The 26,217-nt window shown below is 45.3% G+C and overlaps 2 protein-coding genes across 3 annotated transcripts in view; both read left to right on the plus strand.

The window, feature by feature from the left end:
* The window catches only part of LOC101519628 (protein argonaute-1), a 36,174-nt gene extending 26,498 nt beyond the window's left edge, over positions 1-9,676 (plus strand). For both annotated transcript variants that reach the window (XM_058678814.1, XM_058678816.1), the window contains exons 13-19: positions 3,087-3,246; positions 3,430-3,520; positions 4,542-4,736; positions 6,370-6,504; positions 7,068-7,169; positions 7,787-7,986; positions 8,234-9,676. In XM_058678814.1, coding sequence (XP_058534797.1) covers positions 3,087-3,246; positions 3,430-3,520; positions 4,542-4,736; positions 6,370-6,504; positions 7,068-7,169; positions 7,787-7,986; positions 8,234-8,342 — 992 coding nt within the window. In that variant the 3' untranslated portion in view covers positions 8,343-9,676. The remainder of the gene's footprint in view (positions 1-3,086; positions 3,247-3,429; positions 3,521-4,541; positions 4,737-6,369; positions 6,505-7,067; positions 7,170-7,786; positions 7,987-8,233) is intronic.
* Positions 9,677-20,747: 11,071 nt separating this feature from the next.
* Positions 20,748-26,217, plus strand: part of AGO3 (argonaute RISC catalytic component 3) — a 126,973-nt gene continuing 121,503 nt past the window's right edge. The window contains exon 1 of the mRNA XM_004591586.3: positions 20,748-21,092. Within this exon, the coding sequence (XP_004591643.1) occupies positions 21,074-21,092 (19 nt within the window). The 5' untranslated portion in view covers positions 20,748-21,073. The remainder of the gene's footprint in view (positions 21,093-26,217) is intronic.

Consider the following 26,217-nt stretch of genomic DNA (forward strand, 5'->3'; position numbering starts at 1 on the left):
GCCGGGGCCAATTAATTTATTTTTTTAAAGATTTATTTTTATTTTTATTACAAAGTCAGATATACAGAGAGGAGAGACAGAGGAAGATCTTCAGTCTGATGATTCACTCCCCAAGTGAGTCACAACAGGACGGTGCTGCACTGATTCGAAGCCGGGAACCTGGAACCTCCTCCAGGTCTCCCACGCGGGTGCAGTGTCCCAAAGCTTTGGGCCGTCCTCGACTGCCTTCCCAGGCCACAAGCAGGGAGCTGGATGGGAAGTGGAGCTGCTGGAATTAGAACCAGCGCCCATATGGGATCCCGGTGTGTTCAAGGCGGAGACTTTAGCTGCTAGGCTACGCCGCCGGGCCCTCAATTATGTTTTTGATGACTGTTGAAGTATTTTTCCTGTTTTTAAATAGTGAACTGCATTTTCCTTCTTAATTTATAGGTGTTCTTTTTCATTCTTTTGTTGAATATGTGTGTATGTTACACATCCTTGTGGTTTGTCTTTTTACTCTTAATTGACTTGTTGAAAGCATTTTAATTTTAATGTAGTCCAGTTTATTATTATTTTAACTAATATGTTTTTTTCTTTAAGATTTATTTATTTTTATTGGAATGTCAGATTTACAGAGAGGGCAGACAGAAGAATCTTTCATCTGCTGGTTCACTCCTCAAGTGGCTGCAGTGGCAGAACTGAGCTGATCTGAACCCAGGAGCCAGGAGCCAGGAGCCTCTTCCAGTTCTCATACGTGAGTGCAGGATCCCAAGGCTTTGGGCTGTCCTCTACTGCTTTCCCAGGCCACAAGCAGGGAGCTGGATGGAAAGTGGAGCAGCCAGGATGGGAACCAGCATCCATATGGGATCTCAACGCATGCAAAGGGAGGACCTTAGCCATTAGGCTAATGCACTGGGCCCTTAATTAATATGTTTTTAAAATATTTATTTTATTTGAAATGCAGAGTTACAGAGAGTAGAGGCAGAGACAGATCATCCATCTACTGATTCATTTCCCAAATGGCCACAATTGTCTGAATTGGTCCAGGCCAAAAACGGGAGCCAGGACCTTCATCTGGGCCTCCCATGTAGAGGACAGAAGGCCAGGTTAAGCCATCTGCTGCTCTCACATGTGCCTGAACAGAGAGGTTAGGCATAAATGTAGCATCAGATCTTGAACTGGTACTTGTGTGGAATACCAGTATTGCATGTGGCTATCTATTGTATTGTGCCACAGTGCTGGTTCCCTGGCTAATACTTTCTGTGTCCTGTTGAAGAAACCTCAAGGTTATGAAAATAACCATGTTTGGGCCTGGCGGCATGGCCTAGCAGCTAAAGTCCTCACCTTGAACACACCGGGATCCCATATGGGTGCTGGTTCTAATTCCAGCAGCTCCACTTCCCATCCAGCTCCCTGCTTGTGGCCTGGGAAGGCAGTCGAGGACGGCCCAAAGCTTTGGGACCCTGCACCCGCGTGGGAGACCTGGAGGAGGTTCCAGGTTCCCGGCTTCGGATCGGTGCAGCACCGGCCATTGCGGCTCACTTGGGGAGTGAATCATCAGACTGAAGATCTTCCTCTGTCTGTCCTCTCTGTATATCTGACTTTGTAATAAAAATAAATAAATCTTTAAAAAAAAATAACCATGTTTTCATGCCTGCAATGGTGATAGAGCAGGCTAATCGTCTGCCCTTTGCTCACACATCCCATATGGGTGGCGGTTTGTGTCTGTACTGCTCTGCTTCTGTTCCAGATCCCTGCTCGTGGCCAGAGAATGGAACAGAGGATGGCCTGAGTTTGAGACCCTGTGTCCACCTGGGAGACGTTGAGGAGGCTCCTGGTTCTCAGCTTTGGGTCAGCTCAGTTTTGGTCATTATGGCCATTTCGGGAGTGAACAAGTGGATGGAGAGCCTTCTGTGTGTGTCTCACCTTCTCTAAAATCTGCCTTTCAAGTGAAAATAATCTTGAAAAATAAAAAGAAAATAGCCATTCTTCCTTTAAACTGGCTTTATTTGAAATCTTTCATGTTTGGAACTAACGTGTCTGAAGACAATAAAAACTTTTGCTGCTTCGCTGTCCACTGCTGGTGGTTTCTCTGCTGCTGCAAAGCTTGGATTCTTACCCTGCTGCTCACACCCAGAATCAAGAAAATAATCAGGATAAAAGGAGCTGCTGAATGGAGTTCGTCTCTGATATTTTCCCTTCTCTGGAGTTTTAGACTCTCTAATTCTTAGGTCTTGGCCTTAGCTCCTGCCTTCAGAGACACGACTTGTGTATTTTGTCTGATTATTCTGGATGTCCTCTACAGGAAAATTGACTTGCCACTGACTGTACCATCTCCCTTGGATGTTTACATTATCCTGTTGGTTTTTTAAATATACTCATGTCTCCCTATAACAACATACCCAAACCTTTGTTGATCATGCACTGAAACAGTTTTTGCCTCAACATCACTAAATCCAAAAGACATTCCTGCTCCTTATTTTACCTGATCACATAGCTGCATTTGGCTTTGTGACTACTTGTTCCTTTTTTAAACATTCTTACTTTTCATGGCATTTATGATACAATGCTGTTTTGGACTTTTTTCTATCTCTAGATTTTTCTCCTTGGCAGATGTCTTCCTGTGCTGCCAATTCTGGCAGTTCTTTAAGATTTCCATGTAAGCCCTCTTCTCTTTCCATTTATTCTCCTTATTGATCACATCAAAATCATGTGTTCACTTAACCACCTATACCAAAATATTGCAAAAATCTGCTTCTCTATTTCAGACTACTCTGTTGAGCTTCTAACTAACTACTGTATCCATTTGTCTGGTTAATATATTCCCTGGGATGTATCCATGGGATGATTAAAAAGCAGGAATTCAAATTGTCTCAAAAAGAATATATGAATATATAGTTCCAGGAAATTTTGTTGTAGCATTTATCAGTTGTTAAAATTTTTCATGTTTGTTCAAATTAGTAACTTTATAATAAGCACTTTAAGATAGGCACTTTGTGTGTTTCTGGTTCCCATTGTGTTTCATGTCATCTTATATATTGCCAGGCATTAAACAGGCTATCAGTAAATATCTGTTGAGTGCACTAATTTATTCTCTCTGCCTGTAGCTGAGGTGAAACGTGTTGGAGATACGCTTTTGGGGATGGCTACACAGTGTGTGCAGGTGAAGAACGTGGTCAAGACTTCGCCTCAGACTCTCTCCAACCTTTGCCTAAAGATCAATGTCAAACTTGGTGGCATTAACAACATCCTGGTTCCACACCAGCGGTATGAATTCTGTTGTCTACTTGTTCTTGTCAAGGTATCATGCTGGGGATTAATGGGGAGATTAGGACCCTGGCAGGGAGAGTGAATTAGACATAAAGGGGGAAAGACCAGAGTGGGTACTGGATGGTGCTAGGGAGAGATGACCCAATTCCTCACCATTTTGTTTTTTCCTTCTTTGCTCAGCTCTGCTGTCTTTCAACAGCCAGTGATATTCCTGGGAGCAGATGTTACACACCCCCCAGCAGGGGATGGGAAAAAACCTTCTATTACAGCAGTGAGTGATACTTTCCAACTTCCTCATAAAGTTCTCTTGGCTTCAAATCCCAAACACCATACATTATTTTCATCCCTCATCTCTAGCTCTTGGCTCTTTGTAAGATTTCCTTGCAGCTCACTGGCTCAGCATCCTCGTTCGTTCCTCCCTTGTCACCTTTATAAAGTTAACTTTGTACAGTGTCCTTTTCATCAGGGATATTGGTGAACATACAGCCTATGACAGGAAACTTAGCCCTGACTGCCACCGCTCAGTATACATTTGAATTTTTATCTTTCTCTCCAAGTCTGCTCTTGGGCCATGTGGAAGTGACTATGTATCTCTTTTACAGAATTTCTCTTAAGATAGCTACTTAGTTGCTTGGACTGTCATTTTCTCTTGCCCATCCCCACCTCTCATTGATTTTGTAGGGTAGATGTCTGTCCAATCCCTCTCCTGCTTTTTCTGCTCCCTGTCCCACTGGGGCTTCCAGCTGCTAAGAATCAAACCTTGCTTGTGACTTGTGTTCCTTCAACCCTCACATTTCTTTGGGCCTGGGAATTGAAAGGGAATCCTATGTAGTCCTTATTTCTGTTTTCCTTGTGGCTATCCCTCCTAGATTCCAGCCACAAGAACATGGTTATAGTCTTGGTTCCTAGGTAGATTAGCAATTGAATGCAACTAAAGAAAAAACCTGGGGACTGGGTGAGGTTACAGTCTAATCTGGTAGTGCCAGACCTTTACACAGCCCTCTGCAAGGGATGGGGAAAGCAAGTTGATCTAGTACCTGCTATGATTGGACCTTGACGAACTTGCTTTATATGGACTACAACAACACTAGAGGTGGGTATTCCCATCAGATGAATTGAGTAAATTCTGCATGTCTGGTAGAATGATGATTACGAACAGGGCTCCTTGAATCTACAGCCCTACCCATTCATTTACCCAGTTTGCTTGCTAAGAAGCCTTCCTCCTAACCCACAGTGTGTCAACAAGGTTGAGTGGATTCTCTGAGAGCTGATCTGTTCCCTTTGATTGTCAGGTAGTAGGCAGTATGGATGCCCACCCCAGCCGATACTGTGCTACCGTGCGGGTGCAGAGACCTCGGCAGGAGATCATTGAAGACTTGTCCTACATGGTGCGTGAGCTGCTCATCCAGTTTTACAAATCCACCCGCTTCAAGCCTACTCGCATCATCTTCTACCGAGACGGGGTCCCTGAAGGCCAGCTCCCACAGGTAGAGCCCATCGTTGAAGGCAGAAACCTTCATGTTGAGTCCTGAAAACTAACTGGTTCTACCTTTTCAAGGCTGCTACACCAGGACGAGTCCCACTTCCTAGGGGCCTTGTGAAATGGGGTTGGCTTGAGGTCAGGGATCACCACTGAGGAAGTAGAATGCCTGAGTAGTATGTAGAGTCCTTGTAACAAAAAGCCCTTGATGCCTACTTACTGTTTGGTCCACACTGAATACTGTGGGTAGACAAGTGGTTCTCAATAAATATAGCATGCATCAAAATCTCCTGGAGAGTTTGTTTAAAGCAGTCTGCAGGGCTCTACTCTTAAGAGTTTCTGTTTTAGTGAATCTGGTAGGGGCAGTAGAATTTGGAATTCTCATAAATTTCTAAGAGATGTTGCTGATCTGAAGACCCTAGTATGAGAACCACTGCTGCTACTAATCTTCCCTTGTAATGTTTCTCTTATTTGTTCTCCATTCTAAACCTGCATTTCTTTTATTTAGACAAGTTGGTAGAACAAACTGGTGTCCTGAACTATATTTAGTAGTAGTATAATTTCCAATCATTGAGCACTCATTATGTACTTCATTTATATCCTGTTAAATCTTACAACCACCTAATGCCAGATGCCCGCTGACAGATGAGGAAACCAAGGCTTGGAGGTGTCAAAATGATTTTTTTTTCTGTGTCACTTAAGCTAATAAGCAGTGGAATTGAGAATCAGATACAATGGTCTCATTTCAGAGAATGTTTTCTTAACCATTATTTGATTTCCCCCCAAGTCACCTTTGTAATAAATACTAAATTATTAAATTTTTTTTAAAAAATTAAGAAGCCTAATTTAAATTGATTCCAAAGTCTATTCTTTTCTACCATGCAATTTTTTTTTAAGATTAAGTTATTTTTATTGGAAAGGCAAATTCCTAGAGATGAATCTTCCATCTACTGGTTCTCTCCCCAAATGGCCACAGTGGCTAGAGCTGAACCAATCAAAAACTAGAAACCAGAAACTTCTTCTGGGTAACCCATATGGGTGCAGGGTCCTAAGAAACTGCTTTCTCAGGCCACAAGTAGGAAACTGGATGGGAAGTAGAGCAACCAGGACACAAACCAGTACCCATATAGGATGCTGGTATTTGGAAGTGGAGTAGTAGCCAGTTAGGCCATTGCACAGGCCCCCACCAAACATTTTTGATGCCTTATATCTGATATTCATGGCTTCTATATCCATTCAAGAACTCTTTGTTCTTCTGCAGTGGTTCAAACCCTGCCTGCCTTTGGAGCTCACAGAGGAACTCCTGTTATCCTCTTGATTCTGACAGAGATTTGCCTAACTTTGGATGTTATGATTTTATTGATCTCTCCATGAACTTTGGCTGTGCCCTGATGTTAGGTCTCTATGCTTAGGACCCAGCTGACTGCTTTCTTCTGATGTCATGCATCCTAACCAAGACTTTATTGGAAGATATCTGGTGAATTAAGTGTGAAGGTGATTTTTCAAGAGGGAACTATCATCTGTAATTGTTAGGCACCAGCATATGCTGCCATGTTCCAGATGGCAATTTTTTAATTCATAAAAATGAGTAAACTCAAAAGGAGCTTGGTGTCTTTGTTTCCTTCCTCCCCTGTGTCTAGATCCTCCACTATGAGTTGCTGGCCATTCGTGATGCCTGCATCAAACTGGAAAAGGACTACCAGCCTGGCATTACCTACATTGTGGTGCAGAAGCGCCATCACACCCGCCTTTTTTGTGCTGATAAGAACGAGCGAGTGAGTATGGGATTGAGGAGAGCACCTGTTCCTTCCTCCTATATGCTAGTTTTGATAGGGAAGATAAAGCTTAGGGATTTTGTCCTTATCCTTTCTAGCATCCCTAGTCCCGTCCTTTCCGCTAGTTCTTAGTGATCTTTCTTCTCCTGTTTCCCTAAGTGTCCCCCTCCACCCCTTAAACTTTCCTCTTGGCTCTCTGAGATAGTCCTCTTATGTAGACCAGCTCCCAGAGAAAGGAAGGGGAACCACCATTTATTGCCAGACAGTGTACAAGGCATCTTCCTCACAGCAGTCCTATAGGGTAGGTACTGTTGTTATCTCCAGGTTAACCTTAGGAAGGTTACATGACATGGCAAAGATGCAGCTAATAAATGGCAGAACCACAACTTAAAAACAGATGTATTTGACTCGAGAAAACTATTGTTTTAAATCCCAGTACCCTCTGGGATAAGCACCTTTTTCTTTGCTCTTGATGTTTTGGTGGCATCAGAATAGAATTCAACTGAGGCCCTAGTTAGGGTCAGGCAGGTCTTGGGATCTTGGTTGTGTTTGTCTCTATACAGATTGGGAAGAGTGGTAACATCCCAGCGGGGACGACTGTGGACACCAACATCACCCACCCCTTTGAGTTTGACTTCTATCTCTGCAGCCACGCAGGCATCCAGGTAGCCAAGTTGTATCTTGGGGTTTCCACTGGGTCAAATGAATTGATTATTTCCAAAGCTGGTAAAATACATTATTTGTTACTGAAAGACATTCACATCAGGATTGTTCTCTTGGTTAGGCAGAGTGTATTTTCAGGTTGCCTGTAAGAATGTTTTGTTTTGTTTCAAAAAATTTGGTTATTTTTGGAAGGCAGACTGGCAGAGAGAGAGAGAAAGAGAAATGCTAACTTCCATTTGCTAAATGGCTACAGCAGCCAGGTCTGACCCAGGCTGAAGCCAGGAGCTCCATCCTGGTCTCCCACTTACCTGGCAGGGACCTAAGTATGTGGCTTTTTTTTTTTTTTTTTTTTTTTTGCCTTTCCAGGCACATTAGCAGGAAGCTGGATCAGAATTGGAATAGTTGACATTACTGGAACTCAGGATACCTGCTAGCATGGCAAGTAGTGGCTTTTCCCACTGCACCACAATGCCAGCAGCAAAAAAGGGTGTTTTTTGAAATTAGTAACATTGTGTCTGCCTGTTAATTGGGTGGGTCATATAACCCAGCTGTGTTCTTCCTTATCATCAAGTCACCCCCTCTGTCCAACCTGAGGCCCCTCACCTTTCTGTCTTCTCAGGGCACCAGCCGACCTTCCCATTACTATGTCCTTTGGGATGACAACCGCTTCACAGCAGATGAGCTCCAGATCTTGACATACCAGCTGTGCCACACTTACGTACGATGTACACGTTCTGTCTCTATCCCAGCACCTGCCTACTATGCTCGTTTGGTGGCTTTCCGGGCACGATATCATCTGGTGGACAAGGAGCATGACAGGTAAGGCCTGAGGTCAGGCTTGCTTCCTTTGTGCTTCAGGTCCCTGAACTAGATCCTCACAACCTTCCCTTTTATAGAAGGAAATGGGTGCTGTTTAGTTTGTGCTCATCTGCCCAAAGCTGGGTTGGCATTTTCTCTTAAGTTGGTATGGAAATTGGCACATCAGGGATGGGTGAGAGAATCAGTAGCAGCTAAGTTCACCAGGAAGGACTTCTTTGATTTTTTTTTTTTTGTTTTTCCTTTTCAGTGGAGAGGGAAGTCACATATCGGGGCAGAGCAATGGGAGGGACCCCCAGGCTCTGGCCAAAGCCGTGCAGGTTCACCAGGACACTCTGCGCACCATGTACTTCGCTTGAAGGAACGCTGTTACCTCACTGGATAGAAGAAAGCTTTCCAAGCCCCAGGAGTTTGTGCCACCCAAATTCAGAGGAAGCAAGGAGGAGGGAGGTGGGGTAGGGAGGAGTGCAGAAGGCCTTATTTCTTTCTGAAGAGTGGGTATAAGGATTGGAAGCAGGGCCAGCAAGACAGACCACCAGCGAGAAATCTCTAAAATCAACCTCATGTCCCCCACCCTTCACCCCATCTTGATGCATCTGGCCCTGACCCCACTGGACCAAGAGGGGCAGCACAGATGTCCACCATCCACACAGATGTCTCATGTGACTCACAGTGCTTAAAGACTCATCTGGACAGCTTGGTTAAGGTTGGCTCCGCAGCCCTGTGGACAAAAGCTGGTAGGTTTGGGTTTAATCCTGTAGATGGGAAAATGAGGGGCTTGAGAAAATGGGTGGGAGAGGGAAGGATTTTTTTAGGAGCCTTAATCAGAAAAGCTCTAGATTTGTTTAAGAAGAAAAATGAAATCAGACCCAGATCAATATTTTAGGATACTAGATGTTTTAATGGGTTCAGAATCCAGTTTGTAGCAAGATTTTTAATGCTAATGGTTTTGGTTGCTCCTCCCCCAGCTGCCACCACCCTTGCCCGTATTCCTGTCTCCACATTTTTCTACCCCACCTGACACCTCCCTGACAGACATCTAGCCCCTAGTAACACTTAAGGCACTATGGCACTTAGCTCTGAAGTGACACGACCCTGTCTTCCTTCCGCCTGCTGGTGGGTAACCAGTGCCTTCCCTGTAACGGTAATGCTGCAGAACTGCAACCTTTTGTACCTTTCTTTGGGGGATAGGGGTGGGGGTGGGAGAGGAGGTAGGTGGGGAAGAAATATCCAGAAACCAACAGGCCTCAAGCCAGCTATTTTGCATTTGAAGGAATAGACTTCTGTGTTCAATAAGCTTTTTAAAAGATCACAACCTCAAGATGGTTCGGATCCATTGACATTTGCACTTTCAGACACGACCAGTCTAGGAGCTGCTGAGATGACGGGCCCCAGGCCTTTCCACTGAAGCCTCCTTTTCTGCCCCCATCACCCCTACCTCCACCCCACAGGGGCCCAGAGTTAACTTTCATAACATTTCTCACTGTTGGTTTCTTTTTCTCCTCTGATGGTCAAATCTCTTAATTTCAATATTTCTTAACTGGGGTATCTTGCAACGAATGATCCTGGTCTCAAATGAGAAAAAAAAACACTGAATATTATTTTTATATCACAACTTGAGTCTGTTGCCAAAATCTGGAAGTCCCTCCCATACCTGATGAGTTTACATCCCGCAAACATTGAGCCGTCAGAAGGAACTCTGGACCTGACTTGTTCTCTGGCCTGGCTAGGTAGGGGCTAGAGAATTCCCCAAGATGGGGCTCAGGCCCTCACATTCCTCTGTTCAGATAGAACCTTTTCTTGTTACAGGCTCCCTCCTCTGCACTGGCCTGCACTCTACCCTGCAAGTGCATCTTTCCTTTCCTCTGGGCTGCCCTTTGATCCTTTGGCTCATCCCAAATTCCAGCATGTCCTGTGGATAGGCTGGGCATTTTTGCTGCTCCCAATTGCTTCTGTTTACACAAATGAACTTTTCCTGGTTTCCCACTAGGGCATGTGAGTGGGTGGCATGGGCTTTCCCCCCCCCCCTTTTTTTTTCTTGTTTTGATATGAGGGATTTGACTATTTTGTGGGACTGGAGAAGAAAGGTGTTCTGACTTTGTCCCTTCTGTCTTTGACTTTTTTTTTCCTGCCTCACTGGTTGGATGGGGACTTACACACTCAGTGTGGAGATTCCTCTTTTTGAGAGCCTGGGCTTGGGTTTGTCCCACTCTGGTCATGAAGCCATGGTACGTCGGGCCTAGCCCAGGCTTGGAGACCAGTCTGAGGAAGGTGGGTCTGAATTCTGGCCTGTGGAGTTGGAGCTGCCCTGTCTTCTCCCCAGCAACCCTTGTACAGACCCAGATTTGCTATGCAAAACAATCTTTCCCAGGTTCTGTTCTGATTGGCTACATTGTTCAGCAACTTCACTAAATGTAGCACAAACATTCATTACAGAGAAAGCATCAGGACTGTTGAGTAAACTCCTCTTACTCCTTCCTTTTTTTCTTGCTGGCTATAGCATGAGGTGCCCTATGGGCACAAGTCCAGCTGAAGAACAGAATGGAGGGCTCTGGGAGGAGACAGCTCACTGGAGAGCCCACATTCCTTACACAAGTGCCTAAAGAGAGTGATGCCAACACTCCATCTGCCCTGTCCATCGCCTTCATAAACAGTCTACTGCGTGTTCTGTCACCCTTTGGGGAGGGAGCTCTCCTTGGACAGTAGGCTCTGCATGTTCTCACTTGGATACATTTTGGGGCTGCAGTTAAGGGCACTATTCCTGGAGGGTCCAGTCATTCACCAGCATTTGCAAATGTCCCTAAGGAGCAGGAGGCAGCTACTACTCCCAGCAACAAGTTTGTGTTCTCTCCTTGTCCCTCTCTGCCTCACTCTCTCCAGTTGGGTTTTGAGCTGACACTTTTGATGCATTGTAGCCGTTTGGTGTTACACATGCCATGCTTGGTCAATGACAAGAAAATTACTTCTTGCTTTGAGTTTCACTTGCTTTTTTGAAAAGTACCCCTGATCTTGTGAATTATTCTTGCTTGAAAAGTGGTACATGTAGACGAAAACGTGGTGTTGGCAGCACACTTCAACTTGCATAGATTTAGTCTAAATGGTGCTTCTTACTGAAGCTGTGAGGAGACACCAGGGAGCACCCAGCCTCAACTTCTTAAACAGGTTTCTCACTTCCTTGATCCCACTGATTTGCCTTCCTTTTCCTCTTACTTTCCATGGATCCCCATTTCCTCCCTTTTCCCACTCTAATCACTTTGCTTGCTTTCTGGCCTGCCTATCTGCATGTGTGACAATGAATTCTCTGCATGGCTTCGATGATCCCATTGTTAGCTGGCAAGATCAGGCGTGGCTCCTTGGCTACAAAAGATCAAGAGTCTGTTCTCCATATCCAGGGGTGTTAACTCTTAACTCTGAGTTGGACTATTAATAAGCCTACAGTGGGACAGAGTAGCAGGCTTGCCCAGCTGACATGAAATTGGGAGGGCTTCTGGCAGTTTCCATTCCTATCAACTCCTTTGAACTGGTTTCTCTCTCATTGCTTTTTCTAGACGTGCTTCCTTTTCTCTCTGCCTTGGGCCTCACTTTTCTTGAGGATATCCAAGGGTTGAGCTACTTGGGTCTCCAGGGTTGAAAGTGAAGGGATGGATATAGGATAGCAGAGAGTGAAAATGTGAGAATGGAGAGAGCTTAGCTGAAAGATGGGAAAGGACAGCACTGCTCTTTGTTTATCCAGTCCAGCCTGGCCCATGGAGGATAAGGTGCTACTGCCAGCTTCTGGGATAGGCCTGAGGCTACCATTGCTGGGAATTTAGGCTTAGAATAAAGCTAAAGCAGGCACCTGCAGGTGTAAAAATCCCCTCCATTGCTCCTGGTTCCCACCTGCTAAATAGCTGTTCTGTGGCCTTTCTGGCTAAGCAGCAATGGTTTTAGATTGTTTATTTTGTTCTGTTTTTGTCCAGAGTCTTATCAATGAGGATTCATTTGTAATGGGCAGCCAAGGGGACACTGACTTCTTAGCTGGCCCACTGTTATGTCTGCAAGGCTCAGTAGGACAGTCCTTTAGAGATGGCATGATGTGTTAACAAAGGATGGAAATTTCTTCCCCTTTGGAGTAGAAAAGTTATCTCAAACTAGCCAAAAGGCAATTTTTGGGAATTATGTCTGGGAAAGTCATGTTTATTTATTTACTGGGCTTAGGCCGATCCAGGATGGTAGCTGGGATGCCTTCCTTCTTAGTCTGATCATGGCAGGGATGTGCAGGGCACTCTTTCCTATTTGGCCTTCTAAGTGGACTGGGGAAGAGGGCTTCTCTGGTTTTCTTTTTCTCCTCCCTCGCTAGGACTTGCCCTCTCCCTGGGCAGGGAGAGAGGCTGGGTTGGTGCTCTCCCTTTTCTCTACTCCTACTGACCTAGAACCTCTGGCTGCTGTTTGGGAGCTCACGAAAGGGAGTGGAAGAAATGAACTCAAAACAGAATGAATTGGGAAGGACAAATTTCCTTCTTTTAAAAGGAAAATAGGAAACCCTCCAAGAATTGTGCAAGTAAAGGCAATGTGTCAAATGCACTGAGTCCCCTGATGTAGTAGCAATAAGGAAAAATGAAATTCCCTGGGCACACAGTCCAATCTACTTGGTGTATGACGTTGCACTTAGCAGCCATGTGATGGGCATGTGTGACTACTCTGGGTTTCACTTTAGTTTTTACACTTTTTATCCCTCTCAAGTCCAGCATGGATGGGGAAATGTCCCTGGAGCCCCAGAGCTGTGTACTTGTATGCATTTGTTTCCCTTTGAGACTTGTGTTTGTGTCCTGCTTTGAGCTGTACCTTGTCCAGTCCATTGTGAAATTATCCCAGCAGCTGTAATGTACAGTTCCCTCTGAAGCAAGCAACAGCAGCACAATTCTGTGTTTTATAAAGACAACAGTGGCTTTTATTTCTAAAGTACGGTCTCTCTTTCTCTCTCTCTCTCTCTCTTTTTTTCCTGCCAGCAAAACAAACTTGGAATTAATTATATCTTTAATAGGTTTTTGGTTGGAGTAAGAGATCATTATGCAATAATACTTCATAGGCTGACATTCTTTATTCAACAGACATGCAAAGCACCGTGCTAACATTGCTAGTGGGGGAAGAGGTGGGGAGAAGGCCAGCACAGTTCAAAAATGAGGAAAGAACAATGTTTCTTTATGGAGTTTTTTTTTTTTTTTGTAAGGGTAAGGGTGGATATGGTTAGTCAGATAGTTCCCTTGGACAGGAGAAAGATAATGATGGACTGAAATAAGGCAATGGAGATAGACAAGAAAAGGTAAATTTGAGTGATAGGAGATGGAATGAATAGGTTTCAGTGGCTGGTGCTAGGGGTGGTGGGAATGGGAGAGGAGTAAAGAGTAGGGCCCAAGTTTCTCCCTGAGCATATAAGCTTATTGGGACATTTCTCTAGTCAAGGCAGGGATAAGAGGGGACTGTGGAAGGAATGTGGCCTGTTTTGTGAAGAATGACAGCCTTTTAGACTGAATTTTGAGGTTCCTGTTGGGCAGGGAGGTTAAGGTTTCCAATAAACGTAGATTTGGTGCTCAGGTAAGAGAATAAAGCTGCAGTTACACAGATTCCTGGCAGTAATAAGATTACCTAGAGGAGGGAATACACCTCAGTTGGGGCGAGGTCGGGGGAGAGCCAGCAGAACCTGAAGTGAGGAGATGGTGGATACCTCGTGTTTTCTTGAGTGGCTTAGTAAGGTGGAGAAATAAAATCCCGATCATAAGGAGGTCCACAAAGGGAGGGATTAGCAACATGAAGTACTACGGAAAGTGGATTTTTCTGCTCATTTTACTGAACTCCCCATTTTGAAATTTTACATCTGCATATGACTGACTTGGGTTATACAACAGTATTTCTTGAAAATGAGCATTGCGAATCCCAATTAAAAGAAGTCTAAGGTTACAACTTGCAAGTTGTTCACAACTACTGACACCACCACCTCAAACTTCCTCTTGTCCTTGGGAGATAAAGAATAAAATAAAACCTAGTTTTGTTCGTTACCATTATACTAGATAGCAATTAATAGCTTGCTTTCTTATTTTCAGTGATATGTTATCCCTGAGACCTGTCAAGTCCTAACAGCAGAAACTCAGTTCTATTAGTTTTTATCCTCTTAGGGCCATAGGTTATACCAAGGAATTAATATTTGTGAAAAGAATTAAAACGAACTAGAAATCCACATCATTCTTGAGGACAGGGTGTGGGTGCTAGGCAGGATGAAGAAATGATTCGGAGTGTGCAGAATGGACACAGTCTTCCTGAATCTTCAGGTAAGCACAAACAAAACCAAATCATTTTTCCCTACTCTCAACCCACCTTGGAGGTTCTACGCTTTTACCTCAAGCTGGTGATTCAACTGTTCAGCATGTCGGTTTTAGCTTCCCCTTCTGATCCTGCTAGAGCATTGTTATTTCTGTGCTCTTAGGAAAAATGGCTCATAGAAAGATGGAAAGAGTCTGGCAGGGAGCCCAGAAAGAGAACACCCCTAGCAGCCAGTGTGTACATAATGGGCCTAGCATTCCTCTGGAGGCCAAGTGTTGTGACTTTTCAAATTGCAGCGCTAACCTGTGGCCACCATCTGCATGATTCCCTGGGGAAACAGCCAGCCTGACCTATGCTTCATTCAACAGCAAAGGTTGGAAAAGCTTTGAACTTGAACTTCAAGAACACATTGAAAAATCGAAGCAAGACAAAATAGATGTGACCCTGTGTAAAGCAACAGTATTTACTAGAAAAGGAGTGGGTGGGTGACCATTTTGGCAGTTTGGTTTAGAAATAATTGGTGTTAAAATGATTCCAGAGTTTGGCTGTTGGTTGCTACTCAAGAAATACTGGGAGCTCCAGATGTGCATTTTCTGATTCTGGGGGCTGAAGTTTAGCAGGAAGGCTTGTCTTCCTCTACCAGATGTTGCTTTTTAGCATCAACTGAGTAGCCCTCATATTATCTGGTCAGTTGGAAAAATACATTGTAGTTCATTTTTTTAAAAAAAGATTTATTCATTTTATTACAGCCAGATATACACAGAGGAGGACGGACAGAGAGGAAGACCTTCCGTCCGATGTTTCACTCCCCAAGTGAGCCGCACGGGCAATGCGCGCCGATCCGAAGCCGGGAACCTGGAACCTCCTCTGGGTGCAGGGTCCCAAAGTTTTGGGCCGTCCTCGACTGCTTTCCCAGGCCACAAGCAGGGAGCTGGATGGGAAGTGGAGCTGCCGGGGTTAGAACCGGCGCCCATATGGGATCCCGGGGCTTTCAAGGCGAGGACTTTAGCCACTAGGCCACGCCGCCGGGCCCATTGTAGTTCATTCTTGTCCAGTAGTTGCCTTGGGGTGGAATGAGGCCTTGAGTCTGAAGAGTTTGTTAGTTTTGCAGGCCTTATAAGCTTACGGCCATTAGACTTTGATGGCTGGCGAAGTCTAGTTTCAAGTGCTGAGTCTAGCTATCTGCAGGCTGCAATAGGTACTCCTTAAATGGAAAGTAGCATTGATCTAGTAGATTAGTTTTTCCTTTTTGTCCAACTTTGCATACATTTATTCCTCTGGAAGAATTGGCAGGTTTAGCAGGTACACAGTCTGACACTCCTGCTGTGTCAAGGAGAAGGAACCGGGCAAGTGGACTTGCTGTGTAATGAGTACACTTAGAAGTTGTTTACCACAGCTACCTTCCCCAGGATGCCATGACAAGGCTCTTTAGGTCTTGTGGCTTATCCTGCAGGAGTGTGATGTTTTCTTGTTCTGGACTATAGCAGCGCCACTGCCAGTATCTTGGTAGTGTCTTTTTGGGAACACATGATGTCGAGAAACCTTTCTAGGCTGCCCTTTGGATCATTGCCCCATCTTCCAAAGGCAGGAAATGTATGAAAAGAGGCAGTGAGAACTTCCAGCAAGATCTTTGAGAAAGGGCCACAGGTTTTGAATGGGAGTGCACTGCAAAAGGAGTAGCTTGGGCACTTTTAAGTAGTCAAGCATCTGTTATAATTGCACCTTTACAGAAGAATTATTTTATCGGTTCAGTTACAGAGTTTCAGTTAAACTGGCTTACATAAGGACACAGTCACTTCACATGATAGACATCCTCACTTAATTTGAGGCTTGATTGATTAATCTGTCGGCTCAAATGATCACATCAAAGACCCAGGTTCATGTCGTGTTTTTGCCTTGCCATCGTTGATGTTGGATTATCCTCAGGCTAACTCACCTCATCCCAAGATGGTTATTTTAATTTCAGGAAGAATATACAAAACAATGTGTTAGGAGAAGAGAGACCAACTTTTCCCAGTGTTTCATTCTAAAGTAAGGAAATCTTTCCCTGGAGGCTGCAGCATGACTCAACTATATGTGTTATATATAGAAGTGGAAACTCATGCCTGGCGCAATGGCCTAGTGGCTAAATCTCACCTCTGAATAGCAAAGCAGATAAGGTCATCCGTCATGAGTGGTTTAGATTAACAAGAGCTAGTCTGAGTTATATGGACTAAGAAGACTAGTAATATCTACTAACCAGGAAAGCAAGTATGGGGTCAGTGCCATGGCATGACTGGCTAAATCTGCCTACAGCCCTGGCATCCCTTATGAGTTCTGATTTTCATCCTGGCAGCTCTGCTTCCAATCCAGCTCCTGCTTGTAGCCTGGGAAACAGAGGAGGATGACCCAAGGCAATGGGTCCTTGTACCCAAGTGGGAAACCCAGTAGAAGCTCATGTCTTCAAATTGGCTCAGTTCTGACCGTTTTGGCCGTTGTTTAGTGAATCAGCAAGTGGAAGATCTCTCTCCTCTCTGTAACTGTCTTTCAAGTAAAAATAAGGTGGGGTAGGACAGAGCTATTTGACATGCACCTAGCTTCTCAGATCAAGAACAAGAACCTCAGGAAGTTCTGAAGGGTCACAGAGAGTAGCAGAGTGTCCTCAGTCTTGGTTCTCTGAAGTCCTTACACCTTACATTGTCTGGCTGCAGCACAAAATTGCTTTCTACCATAGAAAGTATTAAGAGATTTGAACTTGGTGTCCAAGTTGACTGTAATATTGGCTCATTTGAGAGGGAAGAATTTTATGTAGTTACTCATTCAGTGATGATGTTTCTTAACACAGGAAGCACGGGAGTATGAAAGTTTTAAGTGGAGTAAGACAACAGTCACAGCTTGGAGGACGATGGGAGTTCTGAGCTTTGCTTGCTAAACCCTGGGACCTAACCAGCAGTTAGCTGACTACCCTATCTTTTTAACACACTTGGTATTTGGTAAACCATTGTGCTTCTCCTTAATGACAGTGCTCACTGTCCTTTTACCTTCTCTGTATCTTCTTTATATCATGTGCCCATTTTTTTAAATTAAAGATTTATACAAAGAAAAGGAGAGCGAGAGAGCTTTCCATCCACTGGTTCACTTCCTAAATGCCCACAATGGCCAGGGCTTGGTCAGGCCAGGCCAGGAGCTTCTTCCATCTCTCCATGAGGGTGCAGGGTCCCCTATACATGGACCATCCTCTGTTGCTTCCCCAGGTACATTCACAGGGAGCTGGATTGGAAGTGGAGCGACCAGTACTCAAGCCAATGCTCATATGGAATGTTGTCATTGCAGGCAGCTTCATCTGTATCAGTATGCCAACCACATTTGCCCATTATAAATTTTTGTTGTCTTACTGATATGTAAGAGCTCATAATAAGTTTTGGACACAAGTCTTTTATTTGATATATGTGTTGCGAATATATTCTTCCAGCTTGAATTTTAAATTTTCATATCCAGTTTAAAAATTTTGCTTGAAAAACAAAGACCATTCTGCTGGTTGAGCCAAAGCCAGGCCCCTTGGACTACCCTGTGTATGGCAGTGACACAAATACTTGAGCTGACATCTAGATGTGCATTTGCAGCAGGCTGGAAGTGAAGCCAGGCACTGCAACTTGGGATGCAGGTGGTATCTGCATCTGTGCAAACACCTGCCTCCTGGACCACTGTGGTTCTTCCTTCTCCAGTGTTAACAGGAATGAGGACAGTTTTATCCTGCCTGCTAAGTCCTGTTCCTGAACCCCAGTCTGTATTTATGCATGCAAAAGATAGTTATTAGGTGCTGCCATGTGTTGGACACCAGTACTGCTTTATTTTTATCTGAAGCAGATTCACAGAGAAGAAAACAGAGTGCTTCCACCCATTGGCTCACTGCTCAAGTAGCTGTAATGGCTGGAGTTGAGCTGGTCCCTAGTGAAGAGCCAGGAGCTTCTTCTGGGTACAAGAATCTGAGCCATCCTCTACTGCTTTTCTGCACCATAAGCAGGTAGCTGGATCCAAAATGGAGCAGCTGTGACCTGAAGCACTTTGGAGGCAGAAGATGGTGGCCAAGTTCTTGGGTTCCTGCTACTCAACCTGGTATTGTGGATGGAATTTCACTCCTTGTGTCTGCCTCGTCCAGCTCTGCATGTTGTGAGCATTTGGACAGTGAGCCAGCAGATGGAAGACCTTTTTCTCTGTCACTTTACCTTTAAATCTTTTTTTAAATTTTTATTGCAAAGTCAGATATATATACAGAGGAGGAGAGACAGAAATATCTTCTGATGATTCACACCACAAGTGACCACAACGGCCGGTGCTGCACCAATCCAAAGCCAGGAGCTCTTCCTCCAGGTCTCCCATGCAGGGTCCCAAGGCTTTGGGCTGTCCTCGACTGCTTTCCCAGGCCACTATCAGGGAGCTGGATGGGAATTGGGATTGCCTGGAATAGACCTGTGTCCACATGGGATTCCAGAGCGTTCAAGGTGAGGACTTCAGCTGCTAGGCCACCACGCAGGGCCAACCTTTAAATCTTTTACAAAATGTGTTGAATGGGGTTGAATCAGAGGGTTCAAATCCTGCTCCATCCATACCAGAAGGGTCATCACTGTGGCTTCTGGGGAAAGCCAGGGGAGCCTGCATTTGTTTTTGGGAGCAAGTTTCAGGATTGGGGATTAAGGATGTGATAGACGACTTCATCATGTTGGTATTTACCCTGTATGATGCTGCTACCAAGAGTTGGGTTAGTACAGATTGAAAATGACCTTTATGATGCTTTTGGTGACACTTGAGGTTTTTAAAAAAGATTTACTATTTTTTTTTTTTTATTATAAAGTCAGATATACAGAGAGGAGGAGAGAAAGAGGAGATCTTCCGTCCGAATACTCATTCCCCAAGTGAGTGCAACGGCTGGTGCTGTGCCAATCCGGAGCCAGGAGCCAGGAACATCCTCCAGGTCTTCCACATGGGTGCAGTGTCCCAGTGCATTGGGCCATCCCTTGACTGCTTTCCCAGGCCACAAGCAGGGAGCTGGATGGGAAGTGGAGCTGCCGGGATTAGAAGCGGCGTCCATATGGGATCCTGGTGCGCCAGGCCACTGTGCTGGGCCCGACATTTGAGATTTTTTTAAGTGGGCAAGGGGAGGTATTTCCAGTCACAGAACTAGGGATGTGAGGGAAGAAGGGGCGAAATTGGAGTCAGGGTTTTCAGTTTCCTCCTATTATTATGGATTTATTTTATGGTAGATTGTATTTAATAAGTGCTTTCAGTTGAAGGCTAAATACTTTCGTTACTTGTAACATTTAGGAAGAGTTTTCCTTGCTGTTTGTTCCCTAATCTCACAGCAATTATGTAGGGTACCTCTGTTCTTTCCCTGTTTTTCAGATGAGGAAACTTAAACCCCAAAAGGTCACATGATCCAAAGTTTCACAGTGAGTGGAGGGAAAGAGGATGGAGTTAAGGTCCTCCCCCCACTTTTTCCTTTTAAAAGACATTAAGTGTTAATAAGTTCTGATAACCCACTACCATCGGACCAGCCTAAAAGACATTAACTGTTGACTAAACAAAGTCTGAACAGTATTGATGCTTAGGGATGCGTGGAAAAATCGTCGGCCATTGCTTAGTATCAGATTTCATTAACGGCATGATATTAACGACCATTTGCCTGCAATGGGCAGACCTGGTTTCCTTATGCGGGAAGGGAGGAGCTCAGGATAAGGTGAGCGAATCACCGAGTAGGGGAGGCGTTGCCAAGGTGATACGGCAACTGAGTAAGAGGGGTGGTCCAGGTGAGGAGCTACGCAGTGGCCGCGGGGTGTTGTGGAGGGGTGGCAGGGCAAGGTGAGAAGAAAGAGCGAGGCTTCCTGGTACAGAGAAGCTCAGAGGCTCCAAGTCAGACGAAAACCAGCGCCCGATCCTCCTGAGGAGCCGGAAGCCGACGTGTAGCTACTGCCTATCACCAGGCTGAGTTCCGGCAGAACAGAGTTTTACCCCCGGAAAGGAGCTTAGGTCACTCAGTGTGACGAGGCTTTAATAAAGAGGTTTAAACACGGAAATTATGAAACAGCTTATTACTCATTTTCCCCCCAAACTACCGTACCGGCCCCCCTATTTAAAAAACTGAGGGATGCATGCGGGTTTAGACTTCAGTCTCGCAGGTCACTTGGCCGCCTGTGAGGCGGCGGCTCCTCGGCGGGCATGGCGGGAGGGTGGCCTCGCAGCTGCAGGCAGGGGCTTCAGTCAGCCGGGCAAGGCGGCATCCAGGTAGGCAGGCGAGTCAGCTCGGAGCCGCCGCATCGCCTCAGGCCGGGAGGCGGCCTCCCGAGGGCAGCGCGACCGGACCCGGACACACCCTCGGAAGCGTCCTCCGCGCCGTCCGCTTCCCGGTACTGCTTGGGTCCCGGAGGCGAGGCGAGGCGAGGCGTGGACGTGGGGTGAGGCGGGCAGCGGAACTGACGCCGGCGGGCTTCCGGGGCGGCCCCCGCGGAGGTCGACAGCTGCCCGCAGTTGTGGAGGAGTGGTGGGAGCGTCAGCGGCTGCGGGCGACGCCAGTTCCGGACGGGGCTCCCCTCAGCTCTCCAGGAGCGTCTCCTGCCTCGCATCTAGCCCCGGGCTGCCTTCCGACGGCGGCTGTTCCGGCTGACAACCTTGTGAGTGCGGGCACTGTGGGGAAGCCGTCGCCGCCCCCGCCTCGGGGCCGAGGAAGGGTGCCTGTGGCGCCGCGTCGCCCAGCTACGCCGCCTCCTAGCCCTCAGTGGCGGCCCGGTTCTCGCTGGAAGCACTCCCCCCAGCTCCATGAATGGAAATCGGCTCCGCAGGTGAGTGAGTCATAGCCTCCGGGCCGACTGGGGACCGGTGTCCCTCCACTGCCCCAGCCGAGGTGCGCCAGGTGAGCGCGGGGCTGGTGTCTCCCGTGGCCCAGGCGCTCCGCCGCAGTCCCTCCGGGTGCCGCCGAGTTGGCGACTGCGCTTGCAGCATTTGAGAGCGGGGCTCGATGACTCCTTAAGTCCCGGGAGACTTTGCTCTGGGCTCCAGAAGGCTTGGCCATAGCTGCCGCTGTTCCAGCTGACAGTCGATCGGGATGCGTGTCCCGTCCCCGGCGTCCCCTTACGTGCCCTCTGAAGGTGGTTGGCAGGGCGCAGTGGGATGACCCGGGAGAGTTGGGTTTGCAGTGCATGTGAATGCAGCCGCCAGCGCAAGGTGGCATTGCAGGCGTCCACGGTTTCCCTGCCGCTGTGGGCTGCAGCACCAAGGGGAGTTTGCCAGGAGCTTGGGTCGCTGCTTGTATGAGGACAAGGAGCTTAAAATTGCTGACAGGATGCTTTTCCCTTCAGTTCTCCATTACCTGGAGATGTGCTTATCATATTGTCAGAAATTGGAATTTTAGGAAAACTGCTTTCTCTCCCAAGGGGAAAGCCGGCAGTCTGGAGGGAAAATTGTAACAAGGATGTTCCTTTTAAAAAACAAAAAGCACTCTCCAAGGTTCTAAAGTAACTAATTAGGAGTATAAAGGAGGTATTACGTAACGGTTTGTTTACCAAATGATCACACTTTGGGATGCCAGTTTTAAATGCATGCTTCATCCAGATGAAAGGTTTATAAATTAATGTTCAGAGTATTTTCTATAGAGTATCTTGAATTTCACGTCTTTTTTGCCACCTTGAGAAGTACCTGCATACTTACATAAAAGGAACCAATGACATAAAGACAAGTGAAGCACTTCGTTGAATAGCTAATGTAGTATTAGTGGCAAAAGGTTACAGTGGGACTGAGAGAGCTTATTGTTAACTTTGAATAAATGGAGTTTTCTCCATATCTTCTTGAGAAGAGAAATTTTGTTTTGGCCTCTCATTCATTTATTATTGATTTTCTCCTGAGCCTGTGTACCTCTCTTCATTTGAAATTTTCTTCTGCAGTATTGGTTTTACTATGCAGGAAATGTGATTGGGGCCTAGAGCTGATTTTTCCATGACTGTCCAGTTGTCAAACCTGGGGAAAAAAATGAAAGTTAAACACTGTTAGTTATCCTAAAAGTTTTTTTAATATTAAAACATTTTTTATGTGTTTTTCTTTTTCTCCTTTGTTTTTTGTTTTTTTATTTGTATGAAATTTTGCACAAATAACATGGCAACATCTTGGGAGACACTGCTGTCAAACCACCTACTTGACTGGCGTAGCCTCCTAGAAATGACTCTGAAAATAAGTTTTGCCTCTTTTTTTGAGGAGGGGGGTGTCCCCTTGCTAAAATAGGTATCCAGACAGCTATCCTCATATCCCAGAAAATAGAGTTAAGTTGATCAGCCATATGCTCCTCCATCCTGAAATATAAACTTTATTCTTCAGTGCAGTTTATATGTTATCTGCTGTATAATCTGATAAGGAAGATAAGATATGGTGTGACTCAAGAGTACCTTTTTTTTGAAACTTATGTGTAACTGCTATCACGAATGGGAAATTCTTAGCATACTGGACAAAAACATATGGCTAACTTACTTTTAAAAAAAGATTTATTTGTATTTATTTGGAAAGCAGAATTACAGAGAAGATAGACAGAGAGATCTTATATCTACCACTTCACTTCCCAAATGGCTACAGTGATTGGAGCTGAGAGAGCTTCTTCTGGGTCTCCCACACCAGTGCAGGGTCCCAGGGTGCAGGTTTTGGGCTGTCCTCCACAGCTTTACCAGATCACAGAGAGCTGTTTAGGAAATGGAGAATCTGGGACTCAAACCAGCACCCACATGGAATGCTGAATATCACAGGCAGAGAGTTAACCTGCTATGTTATAGTACCGGCCTCACCAAAACTTTTAAATCTGGAATTTGACAGATACATATTTAGTTTAAATTTTTTTAGATGTATATGTGCTCTAATAGGATGTTGGTTAGTATTAAATCTTGGTGGCTTTTTGTGTGTGGAAATTTTCAGATATGATAATAGGATATTTTAAATTCTGTTTGTTACATACATAGAAAAGTATTTAGCGGTTGGAGGACTTTAGATACAAATACCATGTAATTGTTTCCTTGTTTATTTGAAAGGCAGAGTTACAGAGAGAAAGGGAGAGAGAGGTTTTCTCCAGGCTGGTTGACTCCCATATGGCTGCAACAGCCAGGGATGAATCAGGGCAAAACCAGGGGCCTGCAATTCCATCTGTCTCCCACACGGGTAATACGGCCTCAGGCACTTGGACCATCTTGTACTGCTTTCCTAGGCACCTGAGCAGGGAGCTGGATCAGAAGAGGAGCCATTGGGACTCTAACTGGTGCTTACATTGGGGGGGATCCTGTTATCCAGGCCATGGCTTAACAGTGAGCCACAACATGGAGCCCCATGTGATGTGTTTTGGTAATCATTTCTCACTAAAAGTTAATTGTTGTGTGTTCTTCTATTTGAAATATTTTAAATGATTTTTTTTTAAGATGTACTTGTGGGTGGGCCAGTACGATAGCTTAGTGGTTAACAGCTTCGTCTTGAATGCACCGGGATCCCATAGGGGCGCTGGATCTAATTCCAGCGGCCCTGCTTCCCATCCAGCTCCCTGCTTGTGGCCTGGGAAGGCAGTCGAGGACAGCCCAAAGCCTTGGGACCCTGCACCCGCATGGGAGACCTGGAGGAAGAAGCTCCTGGCTCGTAGCTTCAGATTGGCTCAGCTCCAGCCATTGCGGTCACTTGAGGAGTGAACCATCACACGGAAGATCTTCCTCTCTGTTCTCCACCTCTCTGTATATCTGATTTTCCAATAAAAAATAAAGTACACATTAAAAACAGGATGTACTTGTGGGGGCCCTGCACAAAGCCCTAGTGGGTAAAGTCCTCACCTTGCTTGCACTGGGATCCCATGTAGTTGCTGGTTCTACTCCCGGCAGCCCTTCTTCCCATCCAGCTCCCTGCCTGTGGCCTGGGAAAGCAGTCAAGGACGGCCCAAAGCCTTGGGACTCTGCACCCATGTGGGAGACCCGGAAGAAGCTCCAGGTTCCTGACTTCAGATTGACTTAGCTCTGACCGTTGCGGCCACTTGTAATCAATCAGTGGGTAAATCTTTATATATATATATATATATATATATATATATATATATATTTTTTTTTTTTTTTTTTATTACAAAGTCAGATATACAGAGAGGAGGAGAGACAGAAAGGAAGATGTTCTGTCCGATGATTCACTCCCCAAGTGACAGCAGGATTAGCGACAGCAGAAATGTTCTTGCAGATGCATGTCTACATAACTTTTCTAGAACCATACTATTCTATCTGTAGGCTAAGTGAGACCGGTTAAGAATGGAAGGAGTTATGTTTAATTAAAAAAAAGACAATATTTTTGCTCTAAATTAATGAAAGAATTGATTTGACATTTGATGCTTGAAAAAGGTAAAAAATGTCTGTATGTTTATTTGGAAGAGATCTTCCATCTGCTGGTCACTCCGTAAATGGTAACAATGGCTGGGACTAGACCAGGCTGATACCTGAAGGCTAGAACTCCTTCTCGGACTGCCAGTGTGGGAGCAGGATCTGAAGTGAAGCAACTACATTCGAATGGAGTCTCCTGTGTAATGCTGGTGTGGCAGGCAGTGACTTAACCCACTGTGCCATAATACTGGCCCCCTTGATAATTGTTTCACACATGGTCTTACAAAAATAAAACAGACAGTTTCTTTAAGGTTTGTTTTATTTTTGTTAGAAAGGCAGAGTTACAGATTTACTGATTTACTCCCCAAATGGCTGCAACAGCCAGAGCTGAGCAATGCAAAGACAGGTGCCAAGAGCTTTTTCTGAATCTCCCACATGGGTGCAGAGGTCTAAGGACTTGAGTCCTCCTCCACTGCTTTACTAGACCATAAACAGGGAGCTGGATTGAAAGTGGAGCAGCTGAGACTTGAACTAGTACCCATGTGGGATGCTGGCACTGCAGGTAGGGGTCTAGCCTACTATCCATGGCTCCAGCCTCGATTTTATCATCGGAAAGGCAGAATTACAGAGAGAAGGAGAGACGGAGAAAAATTCATCCACTGGTTCACTCCCAAGTGTCCGCAACAGCCAGAGCTGAACCAATCCAAAGCCAGGAACTTCTGGGTCTTCGTTGCTGGCACAGGGTCTCAAGGCCTTGAATCTTCGGCTATGCTTTCCCATGCCACAAGCAGGGAGCTGGATGGGAAGTGGACCAGTCCCATATGGGCTCCTGGTGCATGTAAGGTGAGGGTTAAACCACTAGGGTATTGCACCAGGCCTACTTTTTAAAATACTTATTTATTTTTATTTGAAAGGCAAATTCACAGAGAACAGGAGAATTGAATTGAGATCTTCCAGCCGTGAATTCAGTCCCCAAATGGCTGCAATGGCTGAAGCTAAGGTGTCTTGAAGCCAGGAGCTTCTTCCAGGTCTCCCACATGGGTGCAGAGTCTCAAGGATTTGAGCCATTCTCCACTGCTTTCACAGGCCGTAAGCAGGAAGTTGGAATCGAAGTGGAGCAGTCAGGGCTAGAACTGGCATCCATATGGGATGCCAGCACTGCAGATAGATGAATAGCTTGTTGAGACACTGCGCCAACCTCCTTTTCCAATGTCTGTAGTCATATTTCAGTATAGTTGTATTAGAGTTTGCGTTTCTTTAATATCAACTGAAAAAATCATTTGGGATCAAGTTTCAAAAGGATAGAAATTTCTTGTGTGGGAAACCAGAAGTATTGAATGAGATGGAGACGTTTTAGTTTCATAATGCTGAAATGTACATAGCATATGTTTATTATTTAAAATAATCACTAGCCATTTTAGGAAATGTCTATTGTTAAACTTTCTTTTGTTTTTATCTTAAGGGAAAAATGTCACATACTGCTTTGTCTTGTGGGCTTGAATTTTGAGAATAGTGAAATTTTTCTCCTGAGTTATTTCTTACAATTTTACTTGTGCTGCTCTGGAGTGATCATTGTAACTTTTTTTTTTTTGTA

This window comes from Ochotona princeps, chromosome 2 (assembly GCF_030435755.1).
Source record: "Ochotona princeps isolate mOchPri1 chromosome 2, mOchPri1.hap1, whole genome shotgun sequence".
NCBI classification, from domain to species: domain Eukaryota; kingdom Metazoa; phylum Chordata; class Mammalia; order Lagomorpha; family Ochotonidae; genus Ochotona; species Ochotona princeps.